Source organism: Artemia sp. Qi Xiang Cuo, chromosome 19 (genome assembly GCF_049724085.1).
Source record: "Artemia sp. Qi Xiang Cuo chromosome 19, ASM4972408v1, whole genome shotgun sequence".
Lineage (NCBI taxonomy): Eukaryota > Metazoa > Arthropoda > Branchiopoda > Anostraca > Artemiidae > Artemia > Artemia sp. Qi Xiang Cuo.
Genome location: NC_142812.1, coordinates 51,698,857 through 51,718,866, shown reverse-complemented (window position 1 = coordinate 51,718,866; position 20,010 = coordinate 51,698,857). Strand labels below are relative to the sequence as shown.

Genomic DNA, 20,010 nt, shown 5'->3' with positions numbered 1-20,010 from the left:
TTAAAATTTAGTTGTTCTTGACTCTTGCTGGTAATATTTTTAATTTCAGAGTACCAGTTCTTTGGTTTATCATGTCGCAAGTATTTAATTTTATTTTTATAGTAGGCTCGGGCAGCTTTTCTAATTTGACTTTTTAATTCCCTTATTAACTTATTTGCTTCAGCTAAATTACCCCTGTTAAATAAGCTTATTTTCGTAAGGATTAACATTTTTATGTGATTATTTATGTAAGGTTTATCACTCGAGCATTTTCTGATTTTTTTCTGGGAAACATAATGAGTAGGAATCATTTAGTTTTTTGTGAAAAATCAAAATTTTGTCATCAAGGTTATTAGAATTATAAAGGTCTGACCAACTTCCACTGGTCAGCCATGATCCAAAAGAAAAAAGGCCTGTGTCACTGAGGGGATGGCAAACCCCAATGGAGGTAGTAAAGGAATGTTCAATGGCTGAAGAGGGAGAAAAAAGAAGACAATAGTGGTAACTGCCTCCCAGTGGTGGCAGTGCTTGCAGGGAGTTGTAATACTTACTCATGTTTGAACAAATAACATCCAGAGAGGTGTTACCTTTTGTTGTAGATATTTTAACCAGTTGTTTAATATTAAGAGAGGTGCAGATAGAGTCTATCCTCAGGTCATTCGCAACGCCAAGTAAGCAAATACCAGCGTTCGGATACTTTGATAACACAAAGTCAGCACTTATAGCCTAGTAAAAATAGCAAAAAAAAAAAGGCCCAACCTAAAACAAATTGCAACAAAAATGATTTTTACACCAAAAAATGCAGAAAAGTCAAAGAATAACATACAAAAAGCCCACCAAAATCCACCCATGGGAAAATCCGTGGCAGGGAAAAAGCGGGGGAACCAGGGGAAATTTCGCAAAATCCAGAAGTGTTCGGATTGATCCAAGTCAAGATGATTTCCGATGTAATTTTTAACGTAGAAGTCAAATCTTGCATCAGAATCTCAATTACTCTGTCCTCTGAACATTTAGGAGTGGGAAAAGGGGGGAAGAAGGGGAGATTTTGGTTTTCCAGGTCATTGGATTTTGACAAGACTTTGACTTGAAAGAAATTATAGAAAAAGCTGCTATACCGATCTACCCTTACGTAAAGCATGCTGCCTTTACAAATCAGCTCACTTACGTAGAGTTGGTACTTCCAGAGTTCAAAGACAATGGCAGACATCTTGATATCATGTGGGTAAATTCTCAGCTAGCTCTGTGAGGTTCTCCAGTCGGCTGGTCAGGTGCAATGCAGTCAGCTCATGCTGGACAAACCCAGAAGCGGTCATCGATAGTTTTCCAGCCTATGATTGATTTAAACCCAACCAATCTCACGTGCATCAACACAACGTTGATGTTTATTGCAGAGAAGGCAAAGAAAATTAACCAGATTCCTGTCGTAACCTTCGACCAACCACTGTATTGGAAAGCGAAAATGATGGTTGAATCGTCGCCTTTCAGAAGCCCCTTGACAGAGGTCTTAGTGATGCTTGGGTCCTTTCATGGAAGAGTGAGTTTTCTTGGGCGTATGGGCTATCTTATGGAAGAAGCAGGTTTGGTTGAAGTCCTTGGACAGATCTACGCACCGAACACTGTAAAACACATCATCTCTGGCAAAGCAGTTTTCAGAGCAATGAGGGTACATTCTCTTATTGACTTAGCTCTGCTCATCATACTTTTTGCTTGTGCTTTTGAAGATACTGCCGACGGTCTACAAAGTGAACCCGCACCACAAATGGTGAGCGCAGCCAGTGTCTATACAGAGCTAACATCCGAAAATATTTCTATTGAAGACCTTTCTGCGTCTCCAGCGGTGATTTCACTTTTAGAAGAAATTGAGCAGGCAAAGAAGGAGCTAGTTAGCGAATCTAGGACTGCGAAACTGTGGCTTGAACAGTATTCTGAAATGAATAAAGTCCTTAGGGTGTCAGTTCGCGCTGAACAGACTGGAGATTTTGACTTGTATCTTCAGAGCTGGTTTAGTATGCTTCCTTATTTCGTGGCATGTGGTCGAACTGCATATGCTAAATCAGCCCGTCTTCATTTACAAACCCTTGTCGGCTTGAAAGAACCGCAGCCAGAACTATACGATAAGTTCCAAACTGGTCACTTTTCTGTTAACAGAACCGAAGATTCGGAGTCAGGACTGGTAGCAGACTTTGTTATAGAACAAGTCTTCATGAAAACTCTGAAGACCGCTGGCGGTCTCACTAGAGGGAGAGTTATAAATGAAGCACAGCGGTCGATCTGTACACCAAGAGACCGCTTGGTGTCCCTTGGTAGTCGCTTGTTTACCATACAAGCGACCAACACGTTGAGACATCGGGGTCCAGGATATTGAGAGACAGCAAAGATTTGCAGAAGTTGCTCAAGTTCCTTGAGCCTTTGCAGCCGTTCAACAGGGGGTCAGGAGCTAATGAATATTGTTACCGGAGTGAATGCTTCACCAGAGGTCAACGTCGACGAAGCAAAAGACGTTGGCTTGTACATACTGCAAGGGATGGTTGGAAAGCCAGTAGAGACTTTTGTACTCAAAAGGAAAGGTAAAGTCGTACCTTTGGCTACAAAGTTGGCTCCGAAGCTTGATGGTGAGCCGGTCGAGATTGACCAAACCCTATTGCTCCAGTGACTAGTGGCTGTAGCCACTGCCGACGGTCAGGATCTGTCGGATACTCTTGGTTATGAACTTTGCTCTTTTCCTCCTGCACTTTTCGGGTACTACCAACTACTACGCACATCTGACAAGGCTTCTCTCTCAAATGCCCTCTGGAAAATGATCGAAGGCTCTTCTGCGAATCTTTCAACGAGTTGCAAATATGTTTTAGATCCAGGATGGCTCCTACATAAATTGCCTTGGACAACTGGCGCTACTTTTGGACAAATATGTCTGGCCAACGCTAGCTATGTCAAAGCTCAATTTGGAAATACTACGGTTGTGTTCGATGGATACGAAGATTCAGCGTCAACAAGAGACCAGTCTCACTGGAAAAGATCGAAAGGAATAGGTCTCCTGATATCGAATTTTCTGGGACAACAACTGTAACCCTCAAAAAATACTATTTCCTGAACAACCAGAAGAACAAGGGAAAATTCATCCTCCTGCTTGGTGGCGTGCTAAGCTCGTCAGGATGTCGCGTGGTGTATGCTTCAGGTGATTCAGATTTCATGATTGCGACAGCCGCAGTGACAAGTTGTTCTGAGGTAGAAACCTGTCTTGTTGTTAGTGACACAGACCTGCTCGTCTTGCTTCTTCACCATTGCCAGCCAGAAAGCTACCCACTTTTCTTTCGAGTGGAGACCAAGCCGGGAACATCCAAACTCTAAAACATATGATAACTAGAAACCAAGCTTGGGAAAGTTACAGAGGTCAAGCTGCCCGTCCATAATGCTCCGGGATGTAATATAGCCTAGTGGCTCTATTGTGTAGAAAAGCTAGTTTCACTTTTATTGTCTGACTTTATCAAAGATTTTCGAAAAATGCAACGGTGTTTTGTTAAAAGGACACTGAAAAGTATCAGGGCAAAAGTGTAAGCGAAAAGCTCACACTGCTTGTTTATAGGGCTAAAGCTGATACCAATCTTCAGGATTTGTGTCACACCATGTTTGTCACGAAACTGGCTTCTTTGACCTCGTTCGTCCACCCAGAAAGCTTGCCTCCGACATTGTCAGCTGCGAAGTTTCACTTCTTCAGAGTTTTCCTACAGGTCATGGAATGGATGGGTTGCTCAGCTAATCTGGACCCTTGTGACTGGGGTTGGCGGCTAGACAGAACCAAGTACGTACCTGTAACGATGGACTCGAAGCCAACACCCGAAGCACTACTGAAAATGGTACGATGTGCTTTCAAGTCAGGTTGTGAAACAAAGCATTGCAGTTGCAAAAGAAACGGACTTCACTGCACAAAAGCATCTGTCGATTGTCATGGTACCGACTGCCAAAATTCAGAAAGCATTGACCTTGATGATGATTTTAACAACTAAGTTCCTGTTTTAAGTTTTTTATTTTTTGATTTGTTTTAAGTCTGTAATTTACCGAAGTACAATCAATCTGTATCAATGTTATACTCCGTGATGATTCTTAATATACTGTGATCGAATCCTTGTTGAAATGGGCTCAGCAGCCAAAAAAAAAGAAAGAAAATTCAATTTCCCTACTTTTCACCCTCTAACAGTTTTTTCTGATGAGGGAAAACTAGTATTCTGAAGGAAGATTTGGATTCTGCGTCTCAAATAATATCAGAAACAGTCTTTATAGCGATGAAATCGAGCGAATCTGAGTCTTCCTCATTTTCCCCTGTTTCCCCCGCTAACCCTATCAGATACTCCCGGTAGTGTGACAAAATAATTCTGATGCAGAATTCGAGTTGTGCAACTTGAACTACGTAGGACTGGGTATTTACAGTGCTAAAATCAGAGGTCCTGGCATTTTTTCAGAATTTTCCCTCTTTCCCCTCTTTTTTCTCTGTCAAACTTTTTCCCATCAGTGGATTTTGGTGGGCTTTTAGTACATTGTTTTCCTGATTTTTCTGCATTTTTTGGTGCAAAAATCATTTTTGTTGCAATTTGTTTGACCTCAAACGCTATTTTTACTTGGCTATTATAAGAAATTGTTGTATAAATTTGCGTTTCTGGTCAATACTTTGGTTAGGGGAATGATAAAAGACGGCGGTTACAATTAAATTGAAAGAGCGGGGAAGTACTTTCGGTCTAAGACTCAGCCATAGAATTTCATCATAATCTGATAGGTTGGGGTGGGGATGAGTTTAGGTTGGAGGTTATCTCGGACAAAAAATAATATACCACCCCCTTTTTTCCCGAGAGGGTGATTGGGAGGGTGAAATTTTATAAACTGAGTATAATTGTTGATTTTTAGGAAATCTGTGTTCTGGGACTGAACCTCTGTCACAGCAATAATACTAATTTTATGAATTTCAGAGATACCCTCGAGTTTGGTAATTTTATCAAAATTCAGGCTCTCAGCATTGGTAAGTAGGAAAGTTGGAAATTTAAACCGATTTCGGTATTGGGATTTTTTTTTAAATTCAGGATGGAGTTATTTCGGGTTGAAGTTTATGAGAAGGATGCTGTGGGTAAGGGGATGGTTTTGAGGCATTATTAAAAGGCGGGACTGGACCAGGCTTGAGAGAAAAGGAGGACAGCGGAAAAATTATGGGGATATTATTAAATTGGAATGGAACTACGGTGGAATTCGTCTCACTATTTAAATTTATAGAAACTCTGCTTGGAGGTGTTACCTGTGGATCGTTCTGCCAGCTTACTCTTAAGCATGTGTCATACTGGTAGGGTAGCCAGGAGGGATAAAATGCGAGGGAAGAGAGAAAGGTTTTCTAGTGACCTGAGAATAAGTCAAATTGGGAGTTTTATCTTTATGGGGGGGGGGGGCACGTTGATGCTGAGGGAAGGAAGTACGGTAGGGGGTGTCTGAGAGGGGAGGGGTTGTGTTTGTTCGGCAAATAACAGGTGGAGTCCAGAACCGGTCGGTAACTTCTTGGACGACGGAGAAGAACAGAGTCGAAAGGAAGTGGATTTTTGGGAGGAATATGAGAGAGGGGGGTTTTGGGATGGTCTGAATTGAGTAAAGTGATTGTTGGGGTTGGACTGACTGGGCACGCGTAAGTACTTGGGTCCGAGGATTGTTTCGAGGGATGGATTCCTGAGGTATGCTGCCCTGTGTCGGGTATGCAGGGGGATAAGACTGAAAGTCGAATGGAACACGAACTAGGGGAGGGGGGGAGTCGTGAATACTTTCGGCGTCACCCTAAAAACGTTGGGTTTTAAACCTGCGCTCCAATCCTGCAGATGCGTGAGCAAAAGTACACGACTTATCAATAAAATATAAAACAGAACACAGATCAACATGGTCAAAAATAAACTTATCAGACACACAAACTCCCGAAATGAAATGACGAAAAATATGTAGAAACTTGCAAAGGCGGATCCAGGATTTTTGTACGGGGGGAGGGTTACTAATTTTTGACTTTTTCGGGGGGGGGGGTTACTAATTTTTGACTCAGTTTTCGACTAATTTTACTGATTTTTATCTAGGTTTTACTAATTTTCGACTCATTTTCGACTCGGTCAAAAATTTCGAGGGGGGGGGGTTCAAACCGGGTAACCCCCCCCCCCCCTGGATACGGCCTTGGAAACTTGCATTGTTTGTGAAACTTGCAGAAACCACTATCAAAATGCTTGCAGATCACATTTTCCTTTCTGCTTATTTTTAAATTTGTTTCCCTTTTCACTTTCGTAATTTTTTCAAAAATAATAACAATGTCATCGTCTGGTAATGACTTCTCCATAACCTTGTTAATCCCTTTGTTTAGTTCATTATCACCTAATAATTTGTGTGAAAAACCGGAAGTCACTGGACTATTTCCGAACTCAAAGGCGTCATCAGTTGTCATACTACACGTAGGTATCTGTATGCTCTCATGGGATACTCTGCAATTAATGATGGATTTACTGAACTCTGATAATTTATCCCCTAGTGTAGTAATAATTGTTTAATTGTTTTTTAAGTCCTTTTGTAATCTGGTGATTTTTAATTTAGGGGCCACTTGTTTGTTTTCTGGATTGCAGAGTTCATCTTTCATAAGAAGGAGGTGGGAATTATGGGAACTGATATTTCCATTTAATTTTTTAATTTCCAGATCACGTGCATGGAGTATATCGTTACCAATTTTTTGGTAATTGATAAACATGTCTACTTGTTTTTTCAAGTCTTCTATGGCTACTTCATGGTCTGAATTGTTCTCTAACTAGGAATTGTATTTAGCTCGGAGTTCAGCCAGCTGTTTGATATGTTTAACACAATCGACGCAAGGGGGGACTTGGGAAGCTTGATTTTTTTAAACTGATTTTGGGGTTGTAGGTTTTGTGGCAGACTTGGGTGTAAAGTCAACAAAGGTTGACTTTACATATATTTGAAAATGCTGGTGTAAAGTTTATAAAACTACACTGTTAAAAATCAAATACTATTTGATTTACCACTATGTAAATTATACACCTAACACAGTCTGTGTTTGAAACTTTCTTTAAAAGTGAAACATTCAGGGAATCTTTTTCAGTGAGTTTCAGCTAACTCAAAACACACTATGTGCGTGCATGTTACCAAAAGAGTGTGTTAGTAATGTCTTAGGAACAGCTTAGAGCATTAAGTTGAAACTTACAGGGCAAGTTGAGGGGGGTCTTGAATTAACGAAAAAACACTATTTGCATTCTACCACTACTTCTACTATCACTGCCAACTCTATTATTCTTCCTAATATTACTAAATCTACTAGTACTAAGGGTAAGTTTATTAAAGTGAAACTTTCAAGGAATTTCTTAGGGGTAATGTTGAACTTAATCAAAACACAGTACGTGCAAGCAGGTTGTCAAAAGGGTGTATCTGGAGTTTCTCAGGAATATCTTAGAGCATTAAGTTCAAACTTTGAGGATGAGTTGAGGGAGGTGTTGAAACTAACAAAGAGGCATTATTTATATAATATCAATATTAATACTGCTGTGACTACTGTTACTGCTGAGGCTATGGGTGTTAAGGTGAATAGTTCAGGAACTGTTTAGGGTATGTTGAACGAAAAATTAAGAGAGAAATAGGTTTAATTTAAATAAAGCATTGGAGCAAAAAACGAAGTAGAAAAGATCAACAAAACATTAATTAATAAAACAGTCTGAATATTTCGGCTCCATGTCCTAGAGCCTTTCTCAAAGGAAAGAAGAAAAATAATTTTAAAGAAGAAAACAGTTTTTAGAATAAAACCATCCAAAGCAACGGCAAAGTAAATACACAGGAGAAAGAAAAAAAAATGTCTTACCAATTTTGTTTTTGTTTTTTTTTTTTAGTTATTTTTATTTCTGGTTTCTTTCTCCCTGTGTTTAGTTTGTCGTTCTTTCTGATGATTTTATCCAAAAAACTTTTTTTTATTCTTTAAAAGTGTTATTCTTTCTTTCCGTCGAGAAAGGGTCCCGAACATGGAGCCAAAATATTCTGATTTTATTTTACCAATTATTGTTTAGTTAAAGTTTTTTTTTATTTGTTTTTTGTTCCACTGCTTTATTTAAATTAAACCTGTTTTTCTCTCTTAATTTTTCGCAAGTGGCAAATTAGTGTAGTCTAGGAAATTATTTAGCTATGCTGAACTAAATCAAAACGCACTATGGGCTTGCAGGTTGTCAAAAGGATGTATCAGCAGTGTCTCAAGAACAACTTAGAAAATTAGGTTGAAACTTTCAGGGCGTGTTGAGGGAGTTGTTGAGCTAACCAAAAGTTAATATGTGCACACTGCAGCTACTACTGCTACTGCAACTACTACTACTGCTGCCATTGTGACTACTACTACTACTACTGAGGCTGGGGCATTAAGGTGAAACTTTCATATAATGCGGAGGATTATGTTGAAATAAAGCAAAGCACAATATGAGCATGTAGGTTGTAAAAAGGGCGTATGAGCAATATCCAAAGAACGGCTTTGGGTATTGAGTTAGAAATTACTATATGCATACTATTACTATACTACTAGTACTACAACTAGCACTAGTACTACAACTGGTACTTGCGCTACAACTACTACTACAACTGCTACTATTATGACTACTATTACTACTTAAGCTGTGGGTATTGGGGTGAAACTTTCAGGGAATATTGAACTAAATTAAAAACACTATGTGGATGTAGGTTATCATAAGGGCGTAAAAGCTAAATCCCAGGATCAGCTTAGAGTTTTAAACTGAGACTGTCGGTGTGTTTGATTGGGAGTTTGGATCAATTTAAAGGTAATATGCCCCTACTGCTACTACTACTTCTACTGCTACCACTACCACTACCACTTATGCCAGTACCACTATTACTACCAAGGTAAAGTTAAAATTTTAGGTTAAGGCAATAATAGTGAAATTTCACAGAAACATCAAGGGGATGTTAAATTAAATCATAAGGCACTATGCAAAAATCAAAAAGTTTGATCTAGCAAAAAGGCACTATGTGCATTCTACTGTTACGACTGGTAGTAGTAAGCCTACTTCTACTGTTACTGTTTCTAGTACTATTACTACTAAGACCAGTGGTATTTTGATTGTTGTGATTAGATTGTTAGATTGTCAGGGATTGTTCTGGGGGATGTTGAACTAAATCAAAACACACTATGCACATACAAACTATGCGTAGTTGATTTCCAGATAGAAAATATGTTTTTGAGGAGGGAACTCCCTTACAACCCTCGGTGCAAGGGTTTTAAGTTATGCCCTGGGGGCATATAATGTTTTTATAGAAGGTGTTGTCATAGAAACTTCAAAAAATGGCTCATTAGATTGGAAATTCAAAGAGCTAGTACCCTTCTTAATAGTCGAAAGCTATTAAAAGAATGTATCAGTAATATCTCAAGAGCGGCATAGAGTTATTAAGTTCAAACTATCAGGATATGTTGATGGTTGGGGAACTGTCACAAAGGTACTACATGAATACTATTACTAGTATTAGTGCTATCTCTACTACTCTCACTGATCCAACAAATATTGCTACTACGACTGCTACTATTGCTAATGCTAAGAGTATTGAAGCTAAACTTTCATGAAAACCAAAACGCACTATGTGCATGCAGGTTGCCGCAAGGGCGCATCAACAATATCTCAGGAACAGTTGAGAGCATTAAGTCGTAGCTTCAAGCCCATTTTGAGGGGGTGCTGATCTTAACCAAAAGAAAATATGTAAATCCGGGTTCTCAAAGGGGTGTATCAGCAGCATCTTAGCAACCCTTTGGGTATTAAACAAAAACTTTCAGGGCTACGAATATTACTACCATTTTGCTACTGCTTCTAAAAACACTGCTACTATAGACTTAAATCAAAATAGTTTAGGTTCGTCCAGGTTGTCGAAATGGCGTATGTGGGATATCTTCGGACATAAATAGGATATAAAGTAGAAATTTTGAGGGAAGGCTCAGGTATCTATAAAACTTAATCAAAGGCACTATGTACCTGCTGTTTATCAAAAGAACCTGTCAGTAATACCTCAAGAACGGGCGAGGGTATTAAATTGGAACTTTCAGGGTTGCTTCTATTACTACTAAGACTACTACTGCTGTTACTACGGCTAAACTAAATCAAAAGCCTTCAAGTGTGTCCAGATTGTCAAAGGGGCATAAATACAGTATCTCAGGGAAAGGATAGGGTAGTAAGTTTTATATTCTAGAACTGTTATGGAGTGAGTTAAACTAGATCAAAAGGTACTACGTATATCCAGATATGCGCAACATCCCACGAACAACTACTTTCAGAGCAAGTTATTAGGGGTGGTAAGATAAATCAAGAGACGGTGTGTCCAACCAAGTTCGTCATAAGAGTGTATTTACAACATCTAAGGTATTAAGTTAAATCTTTTAGGTTATGTTCAGGGGGATGTTTAAATAAATATTGATATTAAAAGGCTGTATCTGGAATATTTCTGGAATGACTAAGGGCATTAAGTGGAAACTTGCGCTACTGAGAGTACTTGGAACTGCGGTTGCTGCTATATCTAAATATGACTGCGGTAACTGCAACTGTGGCTACTTGCTACTGCTATTACTGCTACAACTATCTAGTAGACCTACCTTTGATAACCTAGTAAAGAACGAACTCTATCCCATAATACTGCTAAAACTACTAACAACTCACCGCAGCACCAAACAACCTGAGTTCAACAGAGCTACGCACGCTCCTACTCCATCCCATTCAATTCAACGCCTCCCTCTTTAAACCCTCATAGGAAGTTCCCATTTCCCTCAAATATTTTTTCATGACAACCTCCAACTCCAATCGTGGACGACCTGCTTTCCGTTTAACCCTAAACGGTTGGCCGACAAGGAAAATTTCGGCAATTTGTCATCCTTCATCCACAGAACGAGCCTACGGTTGGCCGACAAGGACAATTTTGGCAATTTGTCGTCCTTCATCCACAGAACGAGCCTTAGCAATCTCAACTTTTCTCTCATTATAGCCCTAGTAAGCGGGGTTGAGCCTCACTTTTCGTACAGCTTACTTTTTAAATACTATTAGTCAGTTGGGACTAATAGTTGATACAAGCCTACTTGATATAAGGGGATATAGAGGAGCTGACGTTGGCTCATATCATAATCTGATGGCAGCAAAAATCCGCCTCAAATTAAAGGAAATAGAAAAGCAAATAAGGCTCCCTTAAACCCAGTCTTTGACTCGGAGAAACTGAGGTTGAGAGAATTCAACTAAGCATTTAAACTAGAGATGCGGAATAGATTTGAAGCCTTGTCTTTACTAGATGATGCTGATAGCTATCAATACTGGGAAAGCATAAAGTTGTGCTTTCACAATGCTGCAAAAGCCACCATTGGGTACCGCAAGAGCCCAAAAGACCAGTGGCTATCTGACCAAACATGAGAACTCATAGAGACAAGGACAAAAGTAAAAGCATCACTTATCCAAAGACAAACCCCCGACCAACAGATCCTCAGAAACGATGAATACAGAGCCGCGGATAAAGAGGTAAAGAAGAGTGCCAGAAAAGACCAGAGAAACCTGCTGGAGCTAAAGCAGCGCAGGCAGAAGAGGCGGCGGAGAGAGGTGATTCAAGAGCCGTCTATAAAATCACTGATGAGTTTATTGGAAATGAATCCACTATTCAACATGGACCAGTAACAGACCCCTTCGGCATCCTGATGACACAGCAGTCTGACGTAACTAAAGTTTGGGCCAGTCACTTCGAGAAGCTGTTGAATAGACCTCCACCAGAGGATCCCCCAGAGATCCCAGCAACAACACTGTTTTCCTTAGATATCAGCACGGATCCACCGTCATCCACTGAAATTATAGAAGCAGCAAAGAAGCTGAAAAATGGGAAAAAACATGGGAAAAATGGGTTATCCTGGCGAAAACAGGATAACCGCGGAAATGATCAAAGCGACTGTTATGACCTGCCTCAAGTTCTGGACAGCGTTGTTCGCAGTAATATGGACGACCGCCAAAATACCTTCGGATTGGAAAAGCAGCACGCTTGTGAGGATCCTTAAGAAAGGCGATGCGTCCTTCCCAGGCAATTGGCGAGGAATCTGCATGCTTTCCATACCTAGCAAATTGCTGACGCACATTTTACCGCAGATAATCAGCTCGCAGCTCGACAGACACCTTTGCGACGAGCAACATGGATTCAGACCGAACCGTTCATGTGCAGATTTGATATTTACCCTACGGCTACTGACGGCAGAAAGCAGGGAATGGCGCTCCAAAATCTGTATTATATTCATCGATTTTGAGAAGGAATTTGACTCAGTAGACTGCCAAAGTCTGTGGAAGATCCTACTGCATTACTGAATCCCTGAAAGATAGTTTCACTGACTGTTGTGTTTTATGAAGATATCGAGTGCTGTGTAAAGACACCAGATGGAAAAACTCGTTTCTTCCGCATTCTGTCAGGAGTTAAGCAAGGTAGCGTCTTGTCACCGCTACTTTTCGTAATCGTCATTGATCACATACTGCGAAGTACAAGCACAGACGGAATCTAGCTGAATTCAGAAAGACGCCTCACTGATTTAGACTTCGCTGACGACATCGCTGTCCTAGAATCATGTAAGCAAAGACTCCAAGAACTCCTCGACAAAATTTGGGAGAGAGGTGGCCATGTCGGCCTGAAAATAAATAATGAGAAAACAAAATGCATGGCCGCCACAGATTCAGCCCCGAGCATCACTTGTGGAGACCAACACATATAGCAAGTCGTCCTTTTCAAATGCTTGGGAATACTGGGGAATAATAAAAAGTACCGGATCGACGACACAAGAATTGCTAAGAAGAATTGGCCAAGCCAATGGGGCCTTCAATAGATTACGGAAAGTATGGCGGTCCCAAAGCTTCTCTATACGGCTAAAGTTACGACTCCTCAATAGTAATGTTATGCCAGTGCTGCTTTACGCAGCCGAAACCTGGCACCTGAACCAGGAACAAGAAAGAAGAATACTTGCTTTCGAAGACACATGTCTCAGAAGAATTCTCAACATTTGTTGGCAGCAGAGAACAACAAACCAATCCATCCGTGACAAGACTGGCCAGCCTCTTGTGATATGTATCATAAGATTCGGCCGACGGAGATACCTGGGCCACGTACTACATATGGAAAATCTCCGACTACACAAATGCAGTGCTCCATTGGTAGCCATCTGGTGCACGCCTCAGGGGCAGAGCCAGGAACACCCTGCGTCGAACGTACCAGACAGATCTCCGTAACCTGCACACAACAATCCAACCTCAGTAGGAGGACATAGTTGCAGCAGCAAACTGGCGGGAAGATTGGTGGCTCCTTCTTGATTCCCTGGGTGCCTCTGGAGGCACAGGCGCATCTAAGGTATAAGGGCAAGGAAGCCAGTTGGGAGCCCAGAACAATCCGTAGGCAAATTCTTGGAAAAACATCCAGCAAATCTCCCTCCATTTTTTGGAGCATCCAGGTTTAAAAATAATATTTGACCCCCGTCATCATTGTAGTTTACAATTTTCTAATCTTGGTTTACAGAGTTATCTTCCTATTCTTCCAAACATTTTTAGACTGAGAAAAAAGATACCCTGAGCCTTGGCTATTCTAGTTTCGACATCTTCATAACACCCATGGTCTTAACGAATAATACTGCCAAGGTCAGTGAAGCTGTCCTCTTGATCGATCTTTTTGTTACCCAACGCCACCTTTTCATCTTCACATTAGTGACTTAGTCTTCTTAATATTCTCCAACCTATTCAAGTACCCTAAACTCACAAAACCTCTAAAATTTCATTTATTTTGCTCGCACTTTCATCCAGTATCCTTAAAAAAAGTTTTTCTTCCCCATTTGATTCCTTGTTCTCCCATGATAAAGTCCATCAAAACTATCCATATAAATGAAGATAAAACACAACCCCACTTAACTTCTGATTTAATACAAAACCAGCTACTAACATCATTTCCTACCTTAACCGCAGTAGTGTTATTCTCGTACATAGCACTAATCACTTTAATGTATTTGTCTCTACTTACTTGTACTTGTAGCAGGACTCAAGCATATCCGCTCTCCCTGTCGTCCAGTAGCTTCGTCATTGTAATAAGCTAAGAGTCTCGGTCGTTTGCGAGTGGCTCAATCAAATCGAGCCAGGAATTTTCCCATCTTCGTCCATACTTCTTGAACCCACCGATTGGGTCTAGGTCAGCCTTGATGAAGGCGAGCCAAGTTTTCTTTTGTCCCCCGTGTCGCTTTTTCCATCCCGAAAGAGGTATACATCTGAGGGCTTTATTGACAAAGGTGTGATGTGGGCGGCGAAGTGTATGGCCAAACCATCGGGGTCTTCTATGTTTAATTATAGTGGCCAAATCAGAAAGCTGATAGCAGATTTTGCGGAGTTCGACATTGCTGACACGATCACTGAGTTAAATGCCAATGATTCTCCTTAAATATGAATGGTCAAATACGTCGAGGGCTTGAATGTCAGATACTTTCATAGTCCATGTCTCACAGCCATATAGTAAGACAGACCGAACAAGGGCCTGGTAAATCCTTATTCTTGTCTTCAGACGAACATTTTTCTGGTTCCATAGCGAGTGATTTAGCTGGGTGAAGACTCAAGTTTCTGAAGCAATTCTTGACTGTATTAATGATGTTCATCCTCCTATTGGGTCTACCAGAGAGACTAGGTACTTGAATTCAGGTATCTCATCTATGGGCGACTGTTCTAGTAAAATTGGGGGGGGGGGGGTCTTGAGATGAAATACCAGACGCCATGAATTTTGTCTTCGAGGAGCTTACTTTTAGGCCGACCAGAGAGGATTCTTCAGCTACCTTCGATAGCATAGATTGGGCTCCTGAACGAGATTTAGCTAACAAGCAAATATCGTTGGCGTATTCCAGGTCGGTGATCACAAAATTGGGACTTACTTCAACGCCTGGAAAGGTAGTCATTGCTCTGGTCATAATCCAGTCGATCACGAAATTAAATAAGACGGGAGACAATATACATTCCTTTCGGACACCAAAATCAATATGGAACATCAAGGAGAGTTCTCCACCGATCTGAATTTGGGCTCGTGTATGCTGTTAGTATGCTTGGATAAATCTGACTATCTTGCCTGTTGCTCCATCCTCTGTCATGGCCTTCCAGATTCCATCCCTTAGAACAGAATCAAAAGCTATAATAAAACCTATGAATAGAGACACTGTTGGTTTCTGATGTTTTGCCCTGTGTTCAAGGGTTTGTCTTAAGACGAATAGTTGGTCAATTATACCCATGCCTGGGTGGAATCCTGCTTGATTGGGCCTTGTCTTTACGCTGCGCTGGATACGAAAACGATGATGTAGTACTTTAGTTAATATTTTGCAGCGATGCATAAGAGAGAAATCCTGCGATAACTGCTGTATTTTGTCTTCAGTCCTTTTTTGAAGACTGGAAGGATGATAGAGTCTCCCCAATTCTGTGGAACCATCTCTTCCTCCCATACACGACATGTTAGTTTATGAAGCCTGCTGACAAGTGCTGTCCCTCCATACTGTGAAGTTTAGCCGGAATGGCATCAGGACCAGGGGCTTTATTGCCTTTAAGGCAATTGATTGCTTGTTGGACTTCATTTAACATGGGAGGAGCCACATTCACGTCAGTGTAAATACTGTTAGGTGAGTTTGGATCCTGCAGGTCATCAGGGCTACGACTTGGATTATGGCAGCGTAATTTTTTAACTTTATATATTTTCTTCTAATTTTTCATAATATTTTAAATAAATTTTATTTATCCTCTTTTTTATAGTTTATTAATGCATCTGAATATGAAACCAAAATATGTATGCACTCATTAGTATTTGAATCAAAAAGTTTCTTTTTTTTTACTAAAGTTCTACCCATTTTTATATTGTCATTTAATTTTAATTGAAAACATGTTTTGCACTTAAACTTCAAATTGAAATTGTTTTTTTTTATTACTCAAAAAGTCAAAAAATAAAAGTTCAAACCGCTAGTAGGAAAAAAGAGAAAGAAACTCAAATTTGTAAGTAAAATGACTTAGATTTATAGTTCCTAGCTTTTACTCTTAAGATGATTGCTCTTAGAAATGTTTTAAAAATTAATGAAAAATATGGACAAATGAAAAATAAAGTACACAAATAAGACATGTTCATTACAGGTTGAGACTATTGGGGATGCTTATTGTGTAGCAGCTGGCTTGCATCGTCCGAGCGCCACACATGCTCAACAAGTTTGCTGGATGGCACTGCGCATAGTTGAATCATGTAGAGATCACCAAACACCAGATGGCCAGCCAATAAAGGTAATGAATGTTGTACTGAATGTTGAAATGAATGTTGAATGTTGAAATGAATGTTTAATGTGGAAATGAATGTTGAAATGTTGAAATGAATGTTGAAATGTTGAAATGAATGTTGAATGTGGAAATGAATGTTGAAATGTTGAAATGAATGTTGAATGTGGAAATGAATGTTGAAATGTTGAAATGAATCCTGTCTTAAAAGCTTTTTTTGTTTGTGTGTTTCTGTAAAATAGACCATATTAGTATTTTTAGAAAAGAAGTTTATTGGCCATCCCTTGAATTAAAATATGATTATATAGAAGCTCTGGTGCCTCCTAAACAGAGGATTAGGTATGAAAATGAGAAAGAATTCGATAATTGTTTAGTTGCCAGGCAACACGCGAGAAAGACCGCATCGAAATCTCAAAGATGCTATATACAAAACAGGTTTTCGCTCCCTAGAGAGGTATTGCTCACTCCGCGACAAAATATTTAAACTTTAGTTTAGTTTAGTGGGGTTGAAGGAACAAAAAATGGTACCTAGGTTAGATTAGGCTACGTATTTAATATATGCCATGCTTTACCCCCCCCCCCTCCCTAATGTGAAAATATATAGTCCAAATTTGTTACTGAACTATTATATTTTTTCCTACTTTGTTTTATTTCATTAGCATTAACCAAACTTCATTTCTCGCGTGTTGCCCGGCTACCAAACAAGTACCATGAATCCTCTCCGACCCCCCATGAAAACGATTCCCGAAAATTCCCCTTAAAAATTCCCTCCTGTTGGAAGTTAAAATATTTGAAACTAAGTAAATTATGCCTGAAATGGAGTTGAGAGAAATTGTGTTGAGTCTTGTTAAGCAATGTTTAAGTTTCATATTATTATGGCTACTGGCTTTTGAGTTTTTGCAAATCCAAACTAACTTCATCAGTATTCAAGATCAAGATCATCAGCACTTTCTTGTGATAATGTTTTCTGGTAATTTTCCCGTTCTCTGGCACTCGGAATGTTTTTCTGGCACTCTCCTAGGTCATTTTAGGTCTCTCCTAGGTCATCTTCCTCCAAACCATATAAGCTAAAGAATATATCATTTCTATTATACCACAGTAGGGATAGTAAATGTTTTAACTCTTCATTTTAATTTAAAGAAGACTTGCTTTCTTTATACATATTAAATTTTAAAAAACAATTCTTTTTTCAACTGAAAGTAAGGAGCAGCATTAAAACTTAAAACTATCAGAAATTATTCCTTATAGGAGGGAAGCTGTCTTCTCCTCAATACCCCTCTTTTCACGATAAAGTCTTAAGCGCTTTTGAAAAAAAGTTAGTTATTCTAATGAAACGGTCTTTGTGTTTCAGGAGTCGTCCTTTAAGAATTTGGACAAAAGGTCTAACATTAGCGTAAAGAGCGGGGTATTTAGGAGGAGGCAACTCACTTTATATACGGAATAATTTTTGTTCGTTTTAAGTTTTCGCTTTGCTTTTTATTTTCATTTGAAAAAACTTGTTTTCTTATCAAATTTTTGATCATTTTCAAAGAATGCCAGAAAGCCCACCTCCCTCTCCATGAAAATTCCCCCTCCCAAGAAATATTCCTCCATGGAAGATCCCTCACGTAAAATGTTCCCCCTGGGGAATTACTTCCGAACAATTTCATCATCGCTACAAAATCCTCCAGAAATTTTCTTGCTCACGACTCCACCTGAAAAGTTCTCCTTAGCATACTCTCATTAGAAAAAAACATTTTTTATTTTATTCAAACTCTGATTGTTTTTCAATTCACACGGCAAATCAGCCCTATGTAGAACATTTTCCCGCACTCCCCTTCCTTCCCCAAATGGAAAGCTGTGGAAAATTTCCCCACAGAGAATTATTCCCGGTGATAATCCCCATGGAGAATTTATCCTGCGGAAAATGAGTAAATTTCGTATATGAATTTTGGCCAATTCCCCTTGTGTACAACTTCCTCTGGAAATTTCATCCCCAGAAACTTCCATCCAATCCAAAAATTTTCCCTGAAGAAAAAACCCCTCCCCCACAGACCCCCCTTAAATTATCTATATACTTCCCAATAAACAATACTATATGTAAAAAATGGGTGAAGAAAACGGCTATCTCAAAATTTTGACCGAACGAATTTGGGGAAAAGGGGCATGAGAGGGGGGCTAGCTGCCCTTCAATATTTTTGGTCACTTAAAAAGTGCACTAGAACTTTGAAATAACAATAAATGAACCCTCTCCCGATCTTAAAGCATTACTGGATCGATACGATCACCCCTCGGGGAAAAAAAACAAAACAAATAAACACGCATCCGTGATCTTTCTTCTGGCAAAAAAAAATGTAACATTACACATATTGTACATAGAAGCTTGAACCCTCTACAGTAGGGTTGTCTGATATGCTGAATCTGATGGTGTTATTCTCATTAAAATCACGGGTTTTTCGGGGATGTTTTCCCCCCTTTTTCAAAAATTTGGTGAATTTTCTCACCAACTTTTTCTCGTAACTTTTGATGGGTAACATTAAACTTGGTGAATTTTATATATTTTAAATAATAGGCAGCGCAATAGCGCTGCCTAAGTAAAGAACGATGTGGGCACAATGTATTGTTTCGTCTTTTCCATACCCGGGCACTTCGTAGTGTCGGAGTTGTCCTAGAAACTTCTAAAATGGCTAATTCGATTGGAAATTGGAGTGGCCAGTGCCCTTTTTAATAGTCAAAATTGAATGGAGGGCAACTCGCCCCCCCCCCCCCCCGCAACGCCCATCATTCCCCCAAAAACATCCAATCAAAATATTAAGACAGCCTTTTTGTTAAGCGTAGTTTATTTCAAGATAGAAAATATCTGTTTGAGGAGGACACTCCCCCACAACCCTCGGGACAAGGGTTTTAAGTTATGCCCTGGAGGAATATAAGGTTTTTATAGACGGCGTTGTCGTAAAAACTTCAAAAAAGGCTCATTCGATTGGAAATTCAAAGAGCTAGTGCCCTTTTTAATATTCAAAATTGATTGGAGGGCAACTAGCCCCCCCCCCACGCCCATCTTTTCTCCAAACACATTCAATCAAAATTTCGAGATAGCCATTTTGTTCAGCGTAGTTGATTTCCGGATAGAAAATATATTTTTGAGGAGGAAACTCCACCACAATCATCGGGGCAAGGGTTGTAAGTTATGGCTTGGGGGCATATAAGGTTTTTATAGATGGCGTTGTCGTAGATACTTCAAAAAAAGGCTCATTCGATTGGAAATTCAAAGGGCTAGTACCTTTTTTAATAGTTGAAAGTGATTGGACGGTAACTAACCCCCCTCTCACTCCAACCTTTTCCCCAAACACATCCAATCAAAACTTTGAGATAGCCATTTTGTTCAACGTAGTTTTAAGTTTTGGAAATTAGGTCTTTGAGGATGACAACCCCCTAACAGCCCTCACGACAAGGGTTGTAAGTTATGCTCTGGGGGCATATAGAGTCTTTATAGAACGCGTTGTCGTAGAAACTTCAAAAAGGGCTCATTCGATTAGAAATTAAAATGGCTTGTGTCCTTTTTAATAGTCGAAAGTAATTGGAAGGCAACTAACACCCCTTCCACGCCCACCGTTTCCCCAAACACATCCAATCAAAATTTTGGGATAGCCATTTTTTTCCACGCAGTTAAAGTTCAGGAAATTATACCTTTAAGCAGGACACTCCCCCCACAGTCTTCAAAGCAAGGGTTACAAGTTAT

The 20,010-nt window shown here is 39.8% G+C and overlaps 1 protein-coding gene across 1 annotated transcript in view; it reads left to right on the top strand.

Moving 5' to 3' along the window:
- The window catches only part of LOC148940975 (head-specific guanylate cyclase-like), a 287,023-nt gene that overhangs the window by 160,940 nt on the left and 106,073 nt on the right, over positions 1–20,010 (top strand). Inside the window, exon 13 of the mRNA XM_089105123.1 lies at positions 16,158–16,301. Coding sequence (XP_088961249.1) covers positions 16,158–16,301 — 144 coding nt within the window. The remainder of the gene's footprint in view (positions 1–16,157; positions 16,302–20,010) is intronic.